The 18,376-nt window shown below is 37.8% G+C and overlaps 2 protein-coding genes across 2 annotated transcripts; both read left to right on the forward strand.

Moving 5' to 3' along the window:
* The first annotated feature begins 1,348 nt into the window (after nucleotides 1–1,348).
* On the forward strand, nucleotides 1,349–4,889 carry LOC149239734 (fatty acyl-CoA reductase 1-like). Its single transcript, XM_089369952.1, has 5 exons — nucleotides 1,349–1,409; nucleotides 1,514–1,617; nucleotides 2,147–2,352; nucleotides 2,485–2,585; nucleotides 4,648–4,889. Exons 1-5 carry the CDS (start codon nucleotides 1,349–1,351, stop codon nucleotides 4,887–4,889), a joined length of 714 nt encoding a protein of 237 aa, XP_089226078.1.
* Nucleotides 4,890–14,470: 9,581 nt separating this feature from the next.
* On the forward strand, nucleotides 14,471–15,988 carry LOC149239735 (alcohol-forming fatty acyl-CoA reductase-like). The gene is made up of 4 exons (XM_089369953.1): nucleotides 14,471–14,770; nucleotides 14,932–15,059; nucleotides 15,150–15,293; nucleotides 15,859–15,988. Exons 1-4 carry the CDS (start codon nucleotides 14,471–14,473, stop codon nucleotides 15,986–15,988), a joined length of 702 nt encoding a protein of 233 aa, XP_089226079.1.
* Nucleotides 15,989–18,376: the final 2,388 nt, after the last annotated feature.

Here is an 18,376-nt window from a genome sequence, read left to right on the forward strand (position 1 = left end):
ACTTAAGCTTTAAGATTTTAAATTTCTAAATAATTTTGATAGTACTAAATCTATTTCCACTGTAAAAATAAAATTTAAACTTTTTTATTATTAAATTTAAAAAAAAAAAATAACAAAATTCCAACCTATTTTAACACTCCCAACACATTTACCCTGAAAATCTAAGATAGGTTGGGCATGCTTATGATGATGCTGGTTTTGGGTAATAGTATTCATTCAATACTTTTAAACAATGAGGTTGAGTGTAGGTGAGGCATGTTAATATTGGATAGAAGAATTATTTGTTAATCAGAGTTGAAGTTATGTAGATGGTAAATTTTAAGAATATTTAAGAATTTGATGCTCTAGTTTGAACGCCTTTCTGGGATATTATTGGGATCTCCAATTCACATACAGATTTTTTTTCTTCAATAAAATAAGATTGCTATCACTATAATTAAAAAAAATTAAAACAAACTTGAAAAAACATAATCAGATTTTAGGATATTTTTTAAATTTACAATCCACACAAAAATGTCAGTTTATCAGTAAAATAAAATTGTTATCTCCATAATTATAAAAAACTAGGTCCAACTTGAGAGCTCTTAGTATGGCTTAATTTTTGAAAAGGAGCTTTACTCTGAACTTTTTCCATTAACTTATCCCATAAAAGAATAAACCCTATAAAAAGCAAATAATTTACACTACATATATATAATAATGAGTCAGTGATAGTTCATCAGTGAAATAAGATTGTTATCTCCGTAAGTGTGAAAAATTAGGTCAAACTTGAAAGCTCTTGGTATACTTCAAAACTCTTAGTATCGTTTAATTTTTGAAAAAAGGCTTTCCTCTCAATCTTTTGCATTAATTTATCTCAAAAAGAATAAATCTTATAGAAAGAAAATAATTTACAATAAATATATATATATATATATATATATATATATATATATATATATTAATGAGTCAGGGATCAATCAAGTTACTCATGGATTCTGTCTCAGTTTCCTTCCGTGGAGTCATTATGTGTCATTACAAATGGCCTTCAACCATACCTGTATATAATGATTTGTAAGGATTTCGCAATGTCATTTTGTTGACAAAATTTAAGCGATTGAGTGCAGGCTGTATGTATCGTAGCTTGTTCGATTCCCTGAAATATTTCGTGTACGTTTCTAATTTTGGCAAGATAAAACATAAACACAAAGTATTGAATTCCTGTTTTTTAAAGAAAGGAAACTGCACTACATCCACTGCCCACTACATCCACTGCTGTATTAAAACTCCTCCATACTCAGGATCAACACCTATTTTCTACTCATTCTTTCAGCAGGAGCTGCCAAATTTGTGTAGTGTTAAGTGAGAGATGGCGTCCAACGTTCTAGGATTTCTCAAGGACAAGAACATATTAGTGACTGGATCAACCGGTTTCCTAGGCTAAAGTATTTTTGGCGTTATTAATGTTAAATTGATCTTTACATATATTTGGGTTTCAGATAACAAATTGTTAATTACTGTTTACTTGGTGCAGTTTTCGTGAAGAAAATCTTGCGTATACAGCCTGGGATTAGCTGCATTTATGTTTTGCTAAGGGCTGAAGATGTAGAGTCAGCCAAAAACAGATTTAAAAAAGAAGTAAGAAATTTCACACGGACATTCATTGAGAATTATTTTTTAGGTTTAAATTTGATTCAGAAACGGATGAAAACTATAGATTTATGCTAGTGCAAGTTTAATCCATTGATTCTTGGGTTGTGGTCTTTCTAGATTGATCCAACATCTTAATCCATAGAAATTGTAGCTTTATGGTAGTATGAGTCTCACCAATGGACTTTTGGGTGGTGGTTCTTGCCATTATCTTTATTTAAATTGTAAATTTAGGGAATATCTCATAATGTAATGCTTATGGAAAATGTCAAACAAGATTCTAAGATATTTGCAGAATCTGCCATCCTTGTAAAAGTGGCTTTGTATGATCTAGAATATTAAGAATCAGAAAAATGAATAGATTCAACAAAAGATTCTGTATAAGGTTTTATCAATGACGTTTTAAGAGGCGAATTATCCATCTAAATTTTATATATTTGACTGTTTTAATGCCTCTAATCGATCTCCTCAGTGCTCAGAAATTAATCCTCGACCTACAAACCCCTTTGAATGACAGGTTATGAGGCTGGAGTTGTTCAAGATTCTGAGGGAGCAACACGGAGATAATTTTGAAAGCTTCATATTCCAGAAAGTCGTTCCTGTTGTTGGAGACGTTGCAGTGGATCATAATCTTGGAATTGACGAGGAGGCTGCGAGAGAGCATCTCTGGGAAAATCTGGACGCCATTGTTAATAATGCAGCAAGCACAGCGTTTGGCGACAGGTTTGCTTAGTTCTAGTTATACCTAGGAAAAGGCTCATGTTTTAAGCAGGTGTTTATCCTAGTTATACCTAAGGAAATGTATCTCGGTTGCAAAACCTAACTTATTCAACCAAACGCTCTTGCAAAATGTAGATATGATACTTCTCTCACCGTCAACACAAAGGGAGCTAAAAATATGGTGGAATTCGCCCAACGATGCCGGAAACTTCAAATCCTTCTGCATGTCTCAACTGGTGAGGGGAGATCCTTGGACTCATAATAATAGGGAGTTACACGTTTGGAGATTTAATTTTAAAAATAAATATTTTATAAATTGTAATTAAATTTGTTAAGTTCAGATTTGGAATTATCTATGATATTCCAATGTTTTGAAATGGTTAAATTAATTTTATTTTTTTTTAATTTTAAAACTTGAATTTTTATTTGTTTTCTAATTTATATAAATATATTTAATTTATTTTTTTAATAATCATTTAATTTATATAGTTGTTATAATATTTTTATATTACAAAATTTATGATGTTAAAAGTATTATTAGTTATTTCTAAGTTATTATTAACTATGTCTATGGGGTTTTAGATAGATGGATAGATGGTGATTGGGTGCTTAGTTAAGGTACTTTTTGATATGAATTTATTGGTTCAATTCCTCGCCCCTATTGAGATAATATATTGGACATGATGAAAATGTAGTTCTGCCAAAATTTATCAAAAAATTCATGTGCTTTGGTAACAAACTGTAAAATGTAAATAAAAAGAAATAAGTAAAAAATTTAAAAACTAAAATAAGTTATAAATTTTATAAAAAAATTTAAAAACTAAAATAAGTTATAAATTTAATATGAGCTGTAGACAAGTCATCACAAAATCAAAAAACTAATTTAAATCAATATATCAAAGTAAAATATGAACCGAATATGTTTTCATGGTTTAGTATATGTTTCCAAATTTTAAAATCGTTTAAAAATTTCTACCTTCCGGATCAACGGAATCAATATTATCACGGTTGAAAAGTTTATATATAAATATTTTAAAAAAAAATTAAAGAAGGATTAAAATAATAAAATAAATATTTAAAAGAATGATTAAAATATAAATATAAATTATAAGTGATTTTATATATATATATATATATATATATATATTTTTCTTGAATTTGATGATATATATTTTTAATAAAACTGTAATTTTTAAAAATGTATAAAAATAAATGTGGTAAATTTCTAGATAATATCTTTATACATTTCGAATTTGCAATTCTAATTAATTTTTCTAACAAAATTAACACCAAAACATTTTTTAATAAAATTTACAATAACTACCATTTTATGAAAAAAAAATTAATAACTATTATTTTATTGAAAATCAATACTTGGATTAGTACTTTAATATTTAAGTAAAGTATATACTAAAAATTTTCATCAAAGATACATCTAAAATCTCACTACAAAATCCTAAAATAATCTTACATTGCAAAGCAATATGGTTTCCAATTTAATTGAAAATCAATTCTTCTTGGATTAGTACTTTAGTATTCAAGTAAGGTAAACACCTAAAACTTTTACAATAAAAACCCTAAAATAGTCATGCATTACAAATCAATACGTTTCCAACTAGTTGCGTTATCGCTCTTTATACTTTGTTGTATTTTTCTAACAAGGATACATCACTGTACATCACATAATATAGAACTTTAAATATAATGATGGAGAGATGAGGAAAACTATTTAGATACATTACATAACGTATTTAGATACACTATATAGCTTATTATAAAATAAAGTTTCAGCTTTGTTAACTTGAATGTGTTGAATTAATTGATGTTAAAAAAAAGTAAATAGAGATATATAATCCTATAGAAAGACTCTTGAAAATCTTAAAAAGCTACCGGTATGATTAACACTTTAAAATGTTAAAATTAGATGTATGATTAACACTTTTTAAATCTAGACTCTGCGGAAAATTAAAAAAGCTACACAGTAATGAAACTTTCATTATTCCATAGCTATCCTTATTGGTTAAGGTTTAGAAAATTTCATATTCCACCCTTATCTTTCCTGCCTCGATTGAATGACACTTTTGCCCAGCCAAGATTATTATTTGCAATCATGCAGCGTAACAGGTATGTCTCCGAAGTTCTCTCACATCTAAAACATAAAAGTACTTAAAAAAAAAAAAGAAATAAGTTAAAACGTGTAAACGGAATTTCCTCAATTTGGGATTCAACCTTGAATAGAAAAAAGGAATTAGCATCCTCATACATTAACAAATTTATCTTTGTTTAATATGACAAAAGCTTACGTTATCGGAAATGGAAAAGGAAGAATTATGGAGAAGGCTATGAAGATGGGAGAAACTATAACGGCCGGCAAAGAACCTGAGGATGAAGACGGTCCACCTCTCTTAGACATTAAAGCGGAATTTGATTTGCTGGAGAAAACACTCGCCGAGATATATATGGACTCGTCCACTACTGGCAAGGGCCAAAGTTTTTTACAAGATACAGATACCAAACGTGATGAAGGAGCATTTCGCTGACAGGGCAAAGACAGAAGCAAGGTTGACATGGTTTCTGAAGAGGACGGAGAAAACAGTTCGCTCGATGGATAGTATATTTGTTTTTTTTATTTTACTTTTTTTTTAATTAAGTTGCCTAAGATTAATGTAATGACTTTTAATTAGGAGCAGTAGTAATTAGTTAGAGTCGTTGTTTCCACACAGTTACATTACTGTTGTGAAAGTATGAAAAGAAAATGTACTAGCCAACTATGAAAAGTTCCACATAAGGAACAACTGATGTAACCAACCAAACGAACCAACAGCAGTTAAAACCGTTTGAAAACAGTGCTATTAAAGGAGGGGAAACAGGGACATTACAGGGTTCGACTGTGTAAGAAATTAACAGAGAAAGAAATATAATTATTGTTTTGTGCACACACCATCCTACAGCGTCCTCAATGCTGTGTAACATTTGTTAACATTTTTTTTATCATGTGAATACTGTCAATGTTCTGCTACAGGTTCTGAACCAGGAGAAGAAGATAGTCAAGTTGGACGAAAGGTAACAACGTCTAGTACAGGCAGCACAACCAAAAAAAAATAATCAGGCATTACATAACCATAACAGGTATGTGAATTTACGGAAGCAATCCAAATTTATTCCAGCACAGAATTCATAGGGTTACAAAATACAGTCATTCCAAAGTTCATTATATGTTCATATTTTGTTCAAAACAAAAGACCGAACCCAGTTCGCAGACATGGGGAAAAAAAACCAACTGCTAATAGAAGCCAACCCCATAAGACCCTAACTCGTTTCCAACATCAGCGACAAAGCCTAACGACCAGAGAACTGAAAACAGATAGCGGCTCAAGGCCAACAAGAACAGACCAACCCTACAAGTCGTGAAAATCAAGACAAGCAAACTACAACGAATAGAGCGACGCTACCCGTATTTGTTCGGGACAGTTGAAAGTCCAAGCGTCGAGACCATCGAGCGGCTCCACCTGTAAGAAGACAAACAGAACGAGATTAGGTTCCAAGATATAAATCCAGAGAACGGGAAGTAGAATGACTGAACAAATAATAGTGTATTGTTACCTGACAGGCAAGCCATAGTTTCATCTTCACCTCGAAAGACCCTCCTGCTCACAAAGGAGCCAAGATATTAGACTCAGGAAGAAGAGGGGCGTAAAAGTCTAGCATGGAACAGTGACTTACCAGGCGAGTTGGCAGAGGAATCAACAGAGAGCACCACCATAACCGTGTCGAACTTGTGAGGGAATGAACCAACGTTGAAGAGGATGTCACCAAGAACCATGCAGCCATCAATTAACTGTAAACCCTCGTGAAACACAGACAACAACCGATAAAAGACGCACAGAGGCAGAGACCCACTAGGGCAGATTCCAAAACGCACAGTGATAGAGAACATACACACAGAAAAATATAATAACGCAAACCTTACCAGGGTTTCAGCAAATCGTCGGGCGAACAGAAGAATTGCAGGCCGAGTCCCAAACGACGGAGACCGAGAAGGCAACCAGGAGCACATAACTCAGTGAATCAGGCGGACAAGCCTCAGGAAAATACAAAGAAAACCACAAAAGCAGCAAGGGATCGCCGAGAGCTTGCAGAGCAAATGACCGGGAGAAACAACGAGAACCAAATGAGCACGAAGGTGTAAAACCCCAAACCAAGGCGGGTTCGTAGAATCCCGAGGAGGGATAGATGTCCATCAGGCAAGCAACCAGGGTATAATCACCGTAACTCTAATCAATTCAGCACAGATTAAAAATCAACCAAGACATATATCCGAAATCCCTTTTATTATTATATTCATTGCTTGTACATAACATCATCAGCGCATTAACGGCGGGACCACGTGGGCTGGCCCCATCAAGTGGTATCAGAGCAGAATTTTAAGGAAACAGAGAAAGATGGAAGTTCAAAGACGAGGACGTGGAAGAGGTGCACGTAGAGTAGCAGACGAGGGCTTGAGAGAACAGTTGAGGATCCTTACTGCTCGCTTGGAAGCAGTAGAGGCAGGTAGGCGAAGAGACCCAGAACTTGGGGATGATAGTGAAGAAGAGGCAGCAACTGCTACAGATGGGTCAGAGGAAGAAGCCCCAGAGTTAAGACTGTTGAGATCGGTACTGTTAGCTAGGAGCAAACCCAAACCTGAGATCCCTAACTATGATGGCAGTCTATCCGCAAATGTTTTGTTGGATTGGGTAAGTGAGTTAGATAAGTATTTTGAAAATGAAGAGATCAGTGAGGACAAAAGAGTTATATTTGTTGCGACTAAGTTAAAAGGACACTCCGCCTTATGGTGGGATAGTGTCCAAGCAGACAGGAGACGAATGAAGAAGCTACCAATAAGAAAGTGGCCAAGGATGGTGGCAAAACTGAAGGGCAGATTTTTGCCTAAAGAGTATCAGGTCGAACTTTATCGACGAGTGCAGAATTTAAGGCAGAAAGGTATGACTGTGAAGGAGTACATAGAGGAGTTTTATCGTGTAAATTTGCGGGCTGGTTATACAGATGATACTCCAGAAAAAACAGCGAGGTACGTGAATGGCTTGACACTGGAAATACTAGATGAGATCAGTATTCTCTCTCCATGAAATATAGAAGAGGCCTTTCAGAGTGCTGTAAAGGCTAAAGAAAAAATTAACAGGAAACAGAATAATAGGAGAGGGCGAGGAAATGGCAGAGGACGAGGACAGTCCTATGGTAGAGGGAGAACTGCCACTAACAGCGAAGAAGGCAGCAGTTCCAGAGCTTCAGGGATAGCAGAGAAGGAAGATAGCACCAGAGGAGGTCGGCCATATCAGCGGGGAAGAAGAAATGGTCGCGGAAGGGGGACTAATGTCCAGTGCTATAGGTGCCATAAGTGGGGGCACAGATCCTTCGAATGCCCGGAAGCTGAGCACGCTGGCCAGAGGGGGGCCTTTGTTGCGTAGCCTGAGGAAGCTGAAGCATAGCCCCGAGAGATAGAAAATGTGGCAGAAACCAGAGAGGCTTTAGTTTTGAACAAAGTATTGTTGAAGCCAGCCAAGGAGATGGCTGAACAAACCCAGTGGAAGGCGTTGTTTCGAACAGTTTACAAATCACACGAAAAGTGCTGTAAATTGATCATAGACAGCGGAAGTACAGACAATTTAGTTGCCACCGAAATGGTGGAAAAACTGGGATTAAAGCGGCTTAAGCATCCCACACCTTACAAGGTGTCGTGGCTACAGAAAGGCCACCAACTATTAGTTGATGAACAGTGCGAGGTTGAATTTCACATTGGCAAATACCAAGACACGGTGGTCTGCGATATTATGCCAATGGACGTATGCCATATACTGCTAGAGAGACTGTGGCAGTATGATCAGAAGGTGACGCATGATGGGAAGACGAATTGTTATAAATTTGTGAAAGATGGGATCAAACATACACTTGTACCCATCAAAGAGGAGGATGCAGCAGAACCAAGTGGAACAAAATCATTGTTGATGGGAGGAAAACAGTTTGTGAAGCAGATTGAGGAAAATGAGGTCAATTATGCGATTGTAAGGAGGAAAAAAATGATGTTGCTGAACACAGAAAAGTCAGAATTGCCTGCAGAGATTCAGGAGCTGTTGAAAGAATTTAATGACATTGTAGTTGATGATCTACCAGATAAATTTCCTCCCAAGAGGAGCATTAGCCACCATATCGATTTTATACCTGGAGCAAGCCTACCGAATAAGGCAGCATATAGAATGAGCCCGAAAGATAATGAAGAGATTCGTAAACAAGTGCAGGAGTTGCTGGATAAGGGACTGATAAGAGAAAGTTTGAGCCCTTGTACGGTACCAACAGTACTCGCACCAAAGAAGGGTGGAGAATGGCGAATATGTACAGATTCGCGAGCTATTAATAAAATCACTATTCAGTATAGATTTCCCTTACCCAGAATGGATGAGATGATGGATTGTCTTAGCGGGGCAGCTTATTTCACGAAGATTGATCTGAAGAGTGGATATCCTCAGATCAGGATTAGAGAAGGAGATGAGTGGAAGGCAACTTTCAAGACCAATGAAGGGCTGTACGAATGGCTGGTCATGCCATTTGGATTAAGCAACGCTCCTAGTACTTTTATGAGATTGATGAATGAGATGTTAAAGGAATTTATTAGCAAGTTTGTGATAGTTTACCTTGATGATATCTTGATTTTCAGCAGAACGAAAGGAGAACATCTTCAACATGTTCGAAGGGTGTTAAAGAAGTTACAACAGAACAAACTGCTGATAAACTTAAAGAAATGCACTTTCATGTAGAAGGAGATGGTCTATCTGGGGTTTGTAGTTGCAGAAAATGAATTGAAAATGGACCCAGAAAAGATTGGAGCAATCGTGAATTGGCCGTCACCGAAGAGCTTATTTGAGGTACGTATTTTTCACGGATTGACAAGTTTTTATCGGAAATTTATTAGGAATTTCAGTGAAATCTGCGCACCGATGCTAGAGACCATCAAAAAGGCCAGTCAACCTTTTTGTTGGACCAGGGCGGCAGAAGACAGTTTTCAGCTGTTGAAGCGGAAGATTACGGAGAGGCCAATCTTGAGGCTGCCTGATTTTAATAAACTCTTTCAGGTTCGATGTGACGCAAGTGGAACAGCTATTGGCGCTGTGTTCAGTCAGGAAGACAGGCCAGTGGCATTCTTTGGTGAAAAATTAAATGAGAGCCAGCAGAAATACTCCTCATATGACAAGGAATTTTATGCCGTGGTCCAAGCTTTAAAACATTAGAGGCACTACCTGCTGGGCAATGAGTTTGTATTATTTTCTGATAATTCGGCGTTACAATATGTAATGCAGTAGCACAAGTTAAACCATAAGCACACCAAATGGGTAGAATACTTGCAGAGTTTCACTTTCGTGTTAAAACACATAAGTGGGCAAGCCAATAAAGTGGCAGATGCCTTTAGCAGAAGAGCTTTTCTCTTACATGAAAGTAGCATACAGGTGATGGGATTCGAACATCTGAAGGATTTGTACCAAACCGACACAAATTTCAAAGAAGCTTTTGAAGCCTGCCAAAATCCCGTGTTGAGGAATGTAAGCCCATGGTTAGACTATAATTTGCAAGAAGGATTATTGTTTAGAGGTGTGCAGTTATGTATCCCAGACTGTTCGATGAGGGAAAATATTGTACGGGAGAAGCATAGTGGTGGACTAGCGGGACATTTTGGCATCAACAAAACTTTGGAGCAACTCGGACATGTTTATTATTGGCCCAAAATGAGCAGGGATGTACAAAGATATGTGAACAGGTGTAAAGTCTGTCAACTGGCAAAAGGACACAGTCAGGATACTGGACTTTACACACCACTACCTGTTCCAAGCAGGCCATGGGACTCAGTCAGCATTGACTTTGTCTTAAGACTACCTAGAACGCAGCGGGGATATGATTCAGTAATGGTGGTGGTAGATAGATTTTCGAAAATGGCTCATTTTATTCCTTGCCAGAAAACTAGTGATGCCACGTACGTGGCTCACCTGTTTTTCACGGAGGTTGGTAGACTACATGGCCTACCCATATTTATCATTTCAGACAAGGATGTAAAATTCACAGGACACTTTTGGCACACCCAGTGGAAAAAGTTGGGCACGCAATTGAATTTCAGCTCTGCGTATCATCCGCAGACTGATGGACAAACAGAGGTGGTGAACAGGAGCTTGGGGAATTTATTACGGAGTATAACTGGAGAAAATTCACGGTTATGGGATTGTGCTCTCGCTCAGGCAGAATTCGCTTATAACGATTCGCCCAATCGTAGCACCGGACACAGCCCATTCCAGATTTTGTACGGCATGCATCCTCGGGGAATACATGAACTACGAGATTTAGGAAAGTTGGAACGGAGAAGTGCGGATGGGGAAGATTTTGCCGAAGCAATGAGCGAACTTCATGAAAAGGTCAAATTAAAATTGTAGGACAACGTACAGAAGTATAAGCAACAAGCAGATTCAAAGTGAAGAGAAGTGCAATTTAATGTTGGAGATGAGGTTCCCGCGCACCTGCGCAAGGAACGATTTCCTAAGGGCACGTATAATAAACTAAAATATAAGAAAATTGGTCCATGCAAGATCTTACGTAAATTTTCAGCTAACGCTTACGAAATTCAGTTGCCACCTGATATAGGCATATCACCTATTTTCAATGTGGCGGATCTATTCCCATATAATGCCCAAGCAGAGGACGACAATGTGGTACGGCCAGAACGGGACACCCAAATTAGAGACAGTTCTTGGAAGAAGCATTTGCCTTCGGCTCAGTCCCATGAGATTGAAGGGATCCTCAGTACCTAGGTAGCCAAGAAGACACGTAGGAAAGAATATCTATGATATCTCGTCAAGTGGAAAGACAGTCCAATGGAGGACAGCTCGTGGCTCGACGCGGCACAGATACAGAAGGCTGGCTATTTGGTGGAGGAACTCATGGAACGGAGCCATGATTTTCTTTTACCCCAGAAGCCTGATGCGGGAGCATCTGGCTGACAGGGAAAAGACAGAAGCAAGGTTGACATGGTTTCTGAAGAGGACGCAGAAAACAGTTCGCTGGATGGATAGTATATTTGTTTTTTTTATTTTACTTTTTTTTATTTAAGTTGCCTAAGATTAATGTAATGAATTTTAATTAGGAGCAGTAGTAATTAGTTAGACTCGTTGTTTCCAGACAGTTACATTACTGTTGTGAAAGTATGAAAAGAAAATGTACTAGCCAACTATGAAAAGTTCCACATAATGAACAACTGATGTAACCAACCAAACGAACCAACAGCAGTTAAAACCATTTGAAAACAGTGCTATTAAAGGAGGGGAAACAGGCACATTACAGGGTTCGACTGTGTAAGAAATTAACAGAGAAAGAAATATAATTATTGTTTTGTGCACACACCATCCTATAGCGTCCTCAATGTTGTGTAACATTTGTTAACATTTTTTTTATCATGTGAATACTGTCAATGTTCTGCTACAGGTTCTGAACCAGGAGAAGAAGATAGTCAAGTCGGACGAAAGGTAACAGCGTCCAATACAAACAACACAACCAAAAAAAAATAATCAGGCATTACATAACCATAAAAGGTATGTGAATTTACAAAAGCAATCCAAATTTATTCCAGCACAAAATTCATAGGGTTACAAAATACAGTCATTCCAAAGTTCATTATATGTTCATATTTTGTTCAAAACAAAAGACCGAACCCAGTTCGCAGACGTGGGGACAAAAAAAACCAACTACTAATAGAAGCCAACCCCATAAGACCCTTACTCGTTTCCAACATCAATGACAAAGCCTAACGACCAGAGAACTGAGAACAAATAGCGGCTCAAGGCCAACAAGAACAGACCAACCCTACAAGTCGTGAAAATCAAGACAAGAAAACTACAACGAACAGAGCGACGCTACCCGTATTTGTTCGGGACAGCTGAAAGTCCAAGTGCCGAGACCATCGAGCGGCTCCACCTGTAAGAAGACTAACAGAACGAGATTAGGTTCCAAGATATAAATCCAAAGAACGGGAAGTAGAATGACTAAACAAACAATAGTGTACTGTTACCTAACAGGCAAGCCATAGTCGCGTCTTCACCTCGAAAGACCCTCTTGCTCACAAAGGAGCCAAGATATTAGACTTAGGAAGAAGAGGGGCGTAAAAGTCTAGCATGGAAAAGTGACTTACCAGGCGAGTTGGCGAAGGAATCAAGAGAGAACGCCACCATAACCCTCTCGAACTTGTGAGGGAATGAACCAATGCTGAAGAGGATGTCACCAAGAACCATGCAGCCATCAATTAACTGTAAACCCTCGTGAAACACAGACAACAACCGATAAAAGACGCACAGAGGCAGAGACCCACTAGGGCAGATTCCAAAACGCACAGTGACAGAGAACATACACACAGAAAAATATAATAACGCAAACCTTACCAGGGTTTCAGCGAATCGCCGGGCGAACAGAAGAATTCCAGGCCGAGTCCCAAATGATGGAGACCGAGAAGGCAACCAGGAGCACATAACTCAGTGAATCAAGCGGACAAGCCTCAGGAAAATACAAAGAAAACCACAGAAGCTGCAAGGGATCGCCGAGAGCTCGCAGAGCAAATGACTGGGAGAAACAACGAGAACCAAATGAGCGCGAAGGTGTAAAACCCCAAACCAAGGCAGGTTCGTAGAATCCCGAGGAGGGACAGATGTCCATCAGGCAAGCAACCAGGGTACAATCACCATAACTCTAATCAATTCAACACAGATTAAAAATCAACCAACACATATATCCGAAATTCCTTTTATTATTTTATTCATTGCTAGTACATAACATCATCAGCGCATTGACGGCGGGACCACGTGGGCTGGCCCCATCAAAACGTCTCAAAGAATTGGGCTTATAGAGGTTCGTCACCCTTAGAAGCCATTTGATCATAATTTGCATAGATGTCATAATTTTGAAAATCGAAATTAGATTCATTCATGGAGGTCTTAACAGGGCAAGAAGATTTGGGTGGCCGAATACTTACACATTCACCAAAGCCATGGGCGACATGCTAGTGCAGAATCTGAGAGGAAATCTTCCAGTGGTGGTTCTCCGACCAAGCATTATTGAAAGCACTGTGGCAGAGCCCTCCCCTGGCTAGATGGAAGCCACCAGGTCTTCGTAATCAACCACATTTTGCATTCCATAAAAAATAATCTCTTTTGTGATATTGTTATCGGTTAGTATAGACTTGAATTCATTAAATAACCAGAAATTGAGCACGAGGGTTTCAACTGACATACATGACCTCTTCGTGGAAAAACAATATTCACAATATAGATAAGCAATGATTACTTTGTGTAAATGATTAGCAATATTCACAATATAGATTAGCAATGATTGCAATATTCACAATGATTAGCAATGATAGCATGTATAGGTCACTGGAATCATCACACTTTTCACAATCTCAACTCATTGATGCCTGCTCTTATCCAATTTTCAGTAGCAATCATTACAAGTATCATAGTATGTATAGTCCTCAAGGATTGTCATCTTTCCAAGGATTGTCATCTTTCCAGATTAGTTGGACAACATCTATTATTAGTGCTAATTGCTTCTTCAAATAGGCAAAACTATACACAGATAGATTGAAAGTTGAAACCATAACACTTTCTCAATTTCAATTTAGGGATACATGATTCCACTATTTTACAGAAGCAATCACTGCAAAGATGTATAATGATTGCTCCTTAAAAAACGACCCAGCTATACACAGCTAAGTTGAACCATCACCCTTTCACGATTCAAACATAGAAATACTGGTTGGAGACATCCTAGCCTTTGTATACAATTAACATCACATCATTAATAATACTGATGATATGCATTTTTGGAATGTATAATTGCAGAACCATCGACACTTTGATAGTAGCATACGGAAAAGGGCGACTTTCATCCTTCTTAGCCGATCCAAACCTCATCCTTGACGTGGTTAGTCACTTCCTAATTCCGCCATTTATCTTCAGTGGCTTGCCCTATATTATTGTTCATAACTATTAAATATGTTTGTTTATTAATGATATTATTTGAAGAGCAGATTCCAGCAGATATGGTTGTAAACGCGATGATAGTAGCTATGGCCACACATGCTTCCCAGAATGGTCTCTTTATTTATCACTCGGCATCATCTGTTGTAAACCCGTTGCGTTCCGCTGTTGCTACGGAGGCCGCTTATAATTATTTTTCGAAGCATCCATGTGTGGGCAAAGATGGAAACACAGTTCACGTAAAACCGCCTCTCTTTCTTGAGAGCATGCAGAGCTTTCGGGGATACATGTATAGACGATACAAAGCACCACTGCAGGCAAGCATCAACTCCACACTTGTTTTCAACAAAGATTTAGAAATTGTAAGAAAAAATTCAGATTATTGTAATGAAGTTTGGAAATTTTCCTTTATCATAATGAAGTTGACATGGATTTATGGAAAACGTGAATTGACAGAAATCTGCCTTCATGGTTGCAGAACACTTAGCTAATTAAAACTGCTTGCATTGGTCGTGTTGAACAGGTGCTTGGTCTTGTGGACAGTGTCTTCTGCAACATGTTCAGAGCACATTACACTCGTATGCTCCGAAATTACAACTTGGCCATGTATTTAGCAGAGTTGTATGAGCCCTACGTTTTCTTTCAGGGAAGGTAATGCCCGTCTCTACATTAGTTTTTCTTTTGGTCAAACATTGTATACGATTTTTCTTTTCGATAGCCGAATCTGCGGCCTTTTATCAGGTTCGATACAACCAATACTGAAAACTTGTTCAGAGAGATTTCGGCGGAAGACAGAAAAGCATTCAACTTCGACGTAAAATGCATTGATTGGACACATTACTTGTCAGAGGTTCATATTCCTGGAGTAGTCAAACACGTGCTCAGGTAAGATTGAAATGGCGGCCTGGAATCCTCGTCCGGAGCTGGAATAAACAAGAAAGGAAACTCGTAGAGAAGCTGTCAATCGGCTCGACCATGGCCGAATAATAAAATTCTGTCTGTTCTCATGTTGTAAAGCTTCAACGGAGCTTATTGGGTGTATTTTTGATTCAATTGATTCGTGTCAATGTCGAAGCTGACCAGCAATTTGATCGTGTACATGTGTTTTTCTGTGATAAAATAAAATATCCGTGTGCTTCTCAGTCGTCGGCACTGAAGTTTTCTCAGTTGTGTTAGGTTATTTTCCGCTCTGAAGTTGTTGGCTCCTCGTTTTAAATTTTTAGTAGGTTATTATCGGTTCTTAAGTTGTTGGAGACGTTGGATTCTTTATATATATTTTATGATTGGTTCTCCAAAGAAAGGGATGGCAGGCCCTGGCAGATGTCCAATGTGCCTTTCTGATGATGAATCCAATGCACACATGTTCTTCAGCTGCGCATCATCTTCATCAATCTGGTATGAATTATCCTTGATATATGGTTTTCCTCATCAAATTTTTTCATCTGTACAGGAAGCTTTCAACTGGTGGCGTGCACAGTCTCCCTCCTGCACTTTGTTTATCCTCACTTGCTGGTATCTTTGGAAATGGAGGAATGAATGTATCTTTCAGAACTCCAGACGGGCCCTTGATACTATTCTGACCCAAATCACAGGCAATCTGCCTCCTGCAGATTAATCTCCAAATCGGCTCTGGCTTTTATATACAGCATATGTAGGCTTTTTTCTTTCTGGTCTGACTCTCACATCTTTTTTGGATGCTCTGTTCCTGTTTTGATTGTGACAATGTGGTTTTTGGTCATTGGCTTTTTCTCATGCTTATCGGCTTCGCCTCTCTGCTCCGGGCTGGATTAAATGTCTCACACTGGTTTCTCTCATCAAGATCAATGATAATGTAAATATGCCGACTCTTCAGTGCAGCTTTCTTCCTGCTGCTTTCACTCAGATTTGATAATGTATTCTGACTTCTATATTTTCTTAATATAACTATCTTGATTTTCTCTCTGAAAAAAATATATTTTATGATTATAAAATTTATTATGGTATTTATTTTATTGTCAGAAATGTTTACAGTTGTATTTTTCGATATATATAAGAAATATAATTAATTATATATATATAATAGATTATGATAAATAGTAAAAGTATGAGGGTGGAGAGAGTGGATATGGTAAAAGTATGGTAATTTTTTCCAAAAAAGTGTTTAGAAAAAGGTTTTTTTATTTAGTATAAATTAAGTATCGATAGTTATCAAAATAGTTATTTCATGATATATTTTATATTGTCAATATTTAAAAAACTCATAATTAGTATTGGCACGAGATGTTGCAAAGGAAACGTATTTTTTTTTTGGTTACAATTATCAACATAAGGAGTTTTGGAGGGGGAACATTGCAGAGCTAGGGTTTGCAGTAGAAGTACAGGGTTGGGCACCATGGAAGGGCAAGAGGGGGGGAGTTCCACTCCCTCTTACAGTGAGGCAATATCTAATAGATTCAAGAAACCATTGGGGACTGAAGAGAAAGTTCTAGGAGGAAGGAAATAGGAAAATAGAAGCTCAATGGGGAAGGAAGATTTGTAGGAAGAAGTGAGAAAGGAGAAGCAAAGATGAGGAAATCAGAATGCTAACACAAGAAATCGGTCTGGACCATGTAAGCCAAGGGCAACCATCACACCCTGAGTGGTGTTAAGTGACCCAGCGTTACATGTGCATAGGGAACACATTGCGACTTATGCAGTCATCTGTAAGTTCATGGGGTTATGGCCAACAAAGATGGCTTTACATGTTTGGATAAAGAACCATTGGAAACCTAAGGGGGATATTGATCTACACCTTGGATCCAAGGGTTTCTTCACTATTGTTTTTACAAACATAGAGGATAAAGACAGGGTGTTCGAAGGAGGGCCATACCTCTATGCTGCTGCAGGCCTTTATATGCGACCTTGGGTGATGAATTTTGTCTTGGAGCGTGAGATGTTCACTTCGGTACTGGTTTGGGTAAGGCTCTATTCACTACCTCTAGATTATTGGCATCCAGAATCATTAAAGGCAATAGGAAATAAACTAGGGCATTTTGTTAAAATATCAGAGGCCACAATGCGAGGAAAGTATACCTCCTTTGCTCATATATGTGTAGAGATGGACCTCTCTGGAGCTCTACCAGATGAAATAATTCTTGAAGTTTTTGATGAAGAATGGGTGCAAGCAATAGACTATGAGCATGTTCCTTTCAGATGTTGTAAATGTCATGAACATGGGCATCTATTCAGAGATTTCCCCCTAAACAAAATGGAAAGCAGAGCTAAAGCAACAATAGGGAAAGAAAATGAAAGCTACAACAAAGCAGGAAGCAAAGGTAAAGGAGGGAGAAAATACCAAAAAAAAAATCAACGAGGAAAAGCAGTTAAGTCAAAACAGGTTCAAGGTATTAGAAGAAGAAGAGGAGCTTGATAAAGCGAAACACACTGGAGGAAAACCTAGAAGAGAAGGAAAAGGAAGACAGCATGGAGGAAATGCCTAAAAATGGCCAACAAAGGGAGGATCTTTCGAAATCTATGGAACTCGATAAGGACCAAGAGATGACCCCTAGCGAGGTGGGAACAGAGGATCATGAACTACAGGATATTCTAGATAGGGAACATCTAGATCTGGAGAAGTTCCTGGAGCAAGGAACTACCAAAGGAATGGATTCACTACCTCAAGAGGAGTTTAATAGAGTGCAACAATTATTCCTATGGAAAACATAGACAAAAGGCTCGGGTTTCAAAAGAAACCATGACAGTTAGGAAAATGAAGGGTGAAAAAAATGAAGGCAACATCAAAATTAGCTCCGAGGAACCCAGGTTGGAAAAGAGGCAGGAAAAAATAGAATGAACTACTTATAGAATGTGGAAAACTCATGATAGATTTAGGTAAGATGAAGGACCTAACTAGCTACTCCTTTACAAATCTTTCCTAATGAAGCTTACAACATGGAATATTAGAGGTCTAGGAAGTAAAAGGAAGGAAAGAAATCTTAGCAATAGAATGA

The sequence above is a fragment of the Pinus tabuliformis genome, chromosome 8 (genome assembly GCF_031772625.1).
Source record: "Pinus tabuliformis cultivar Carrire ecotype Pingquan chromosome 8, CPIR1, whole genome shotgun sequence".
In the NCBI taxonomy this organism is placed as follows: Eukaryota; Viridiplantae; Streptophyta; class Pinopsida; order Pinales; family Pinaceae; genus Pinus; species Pinus tabuliformis.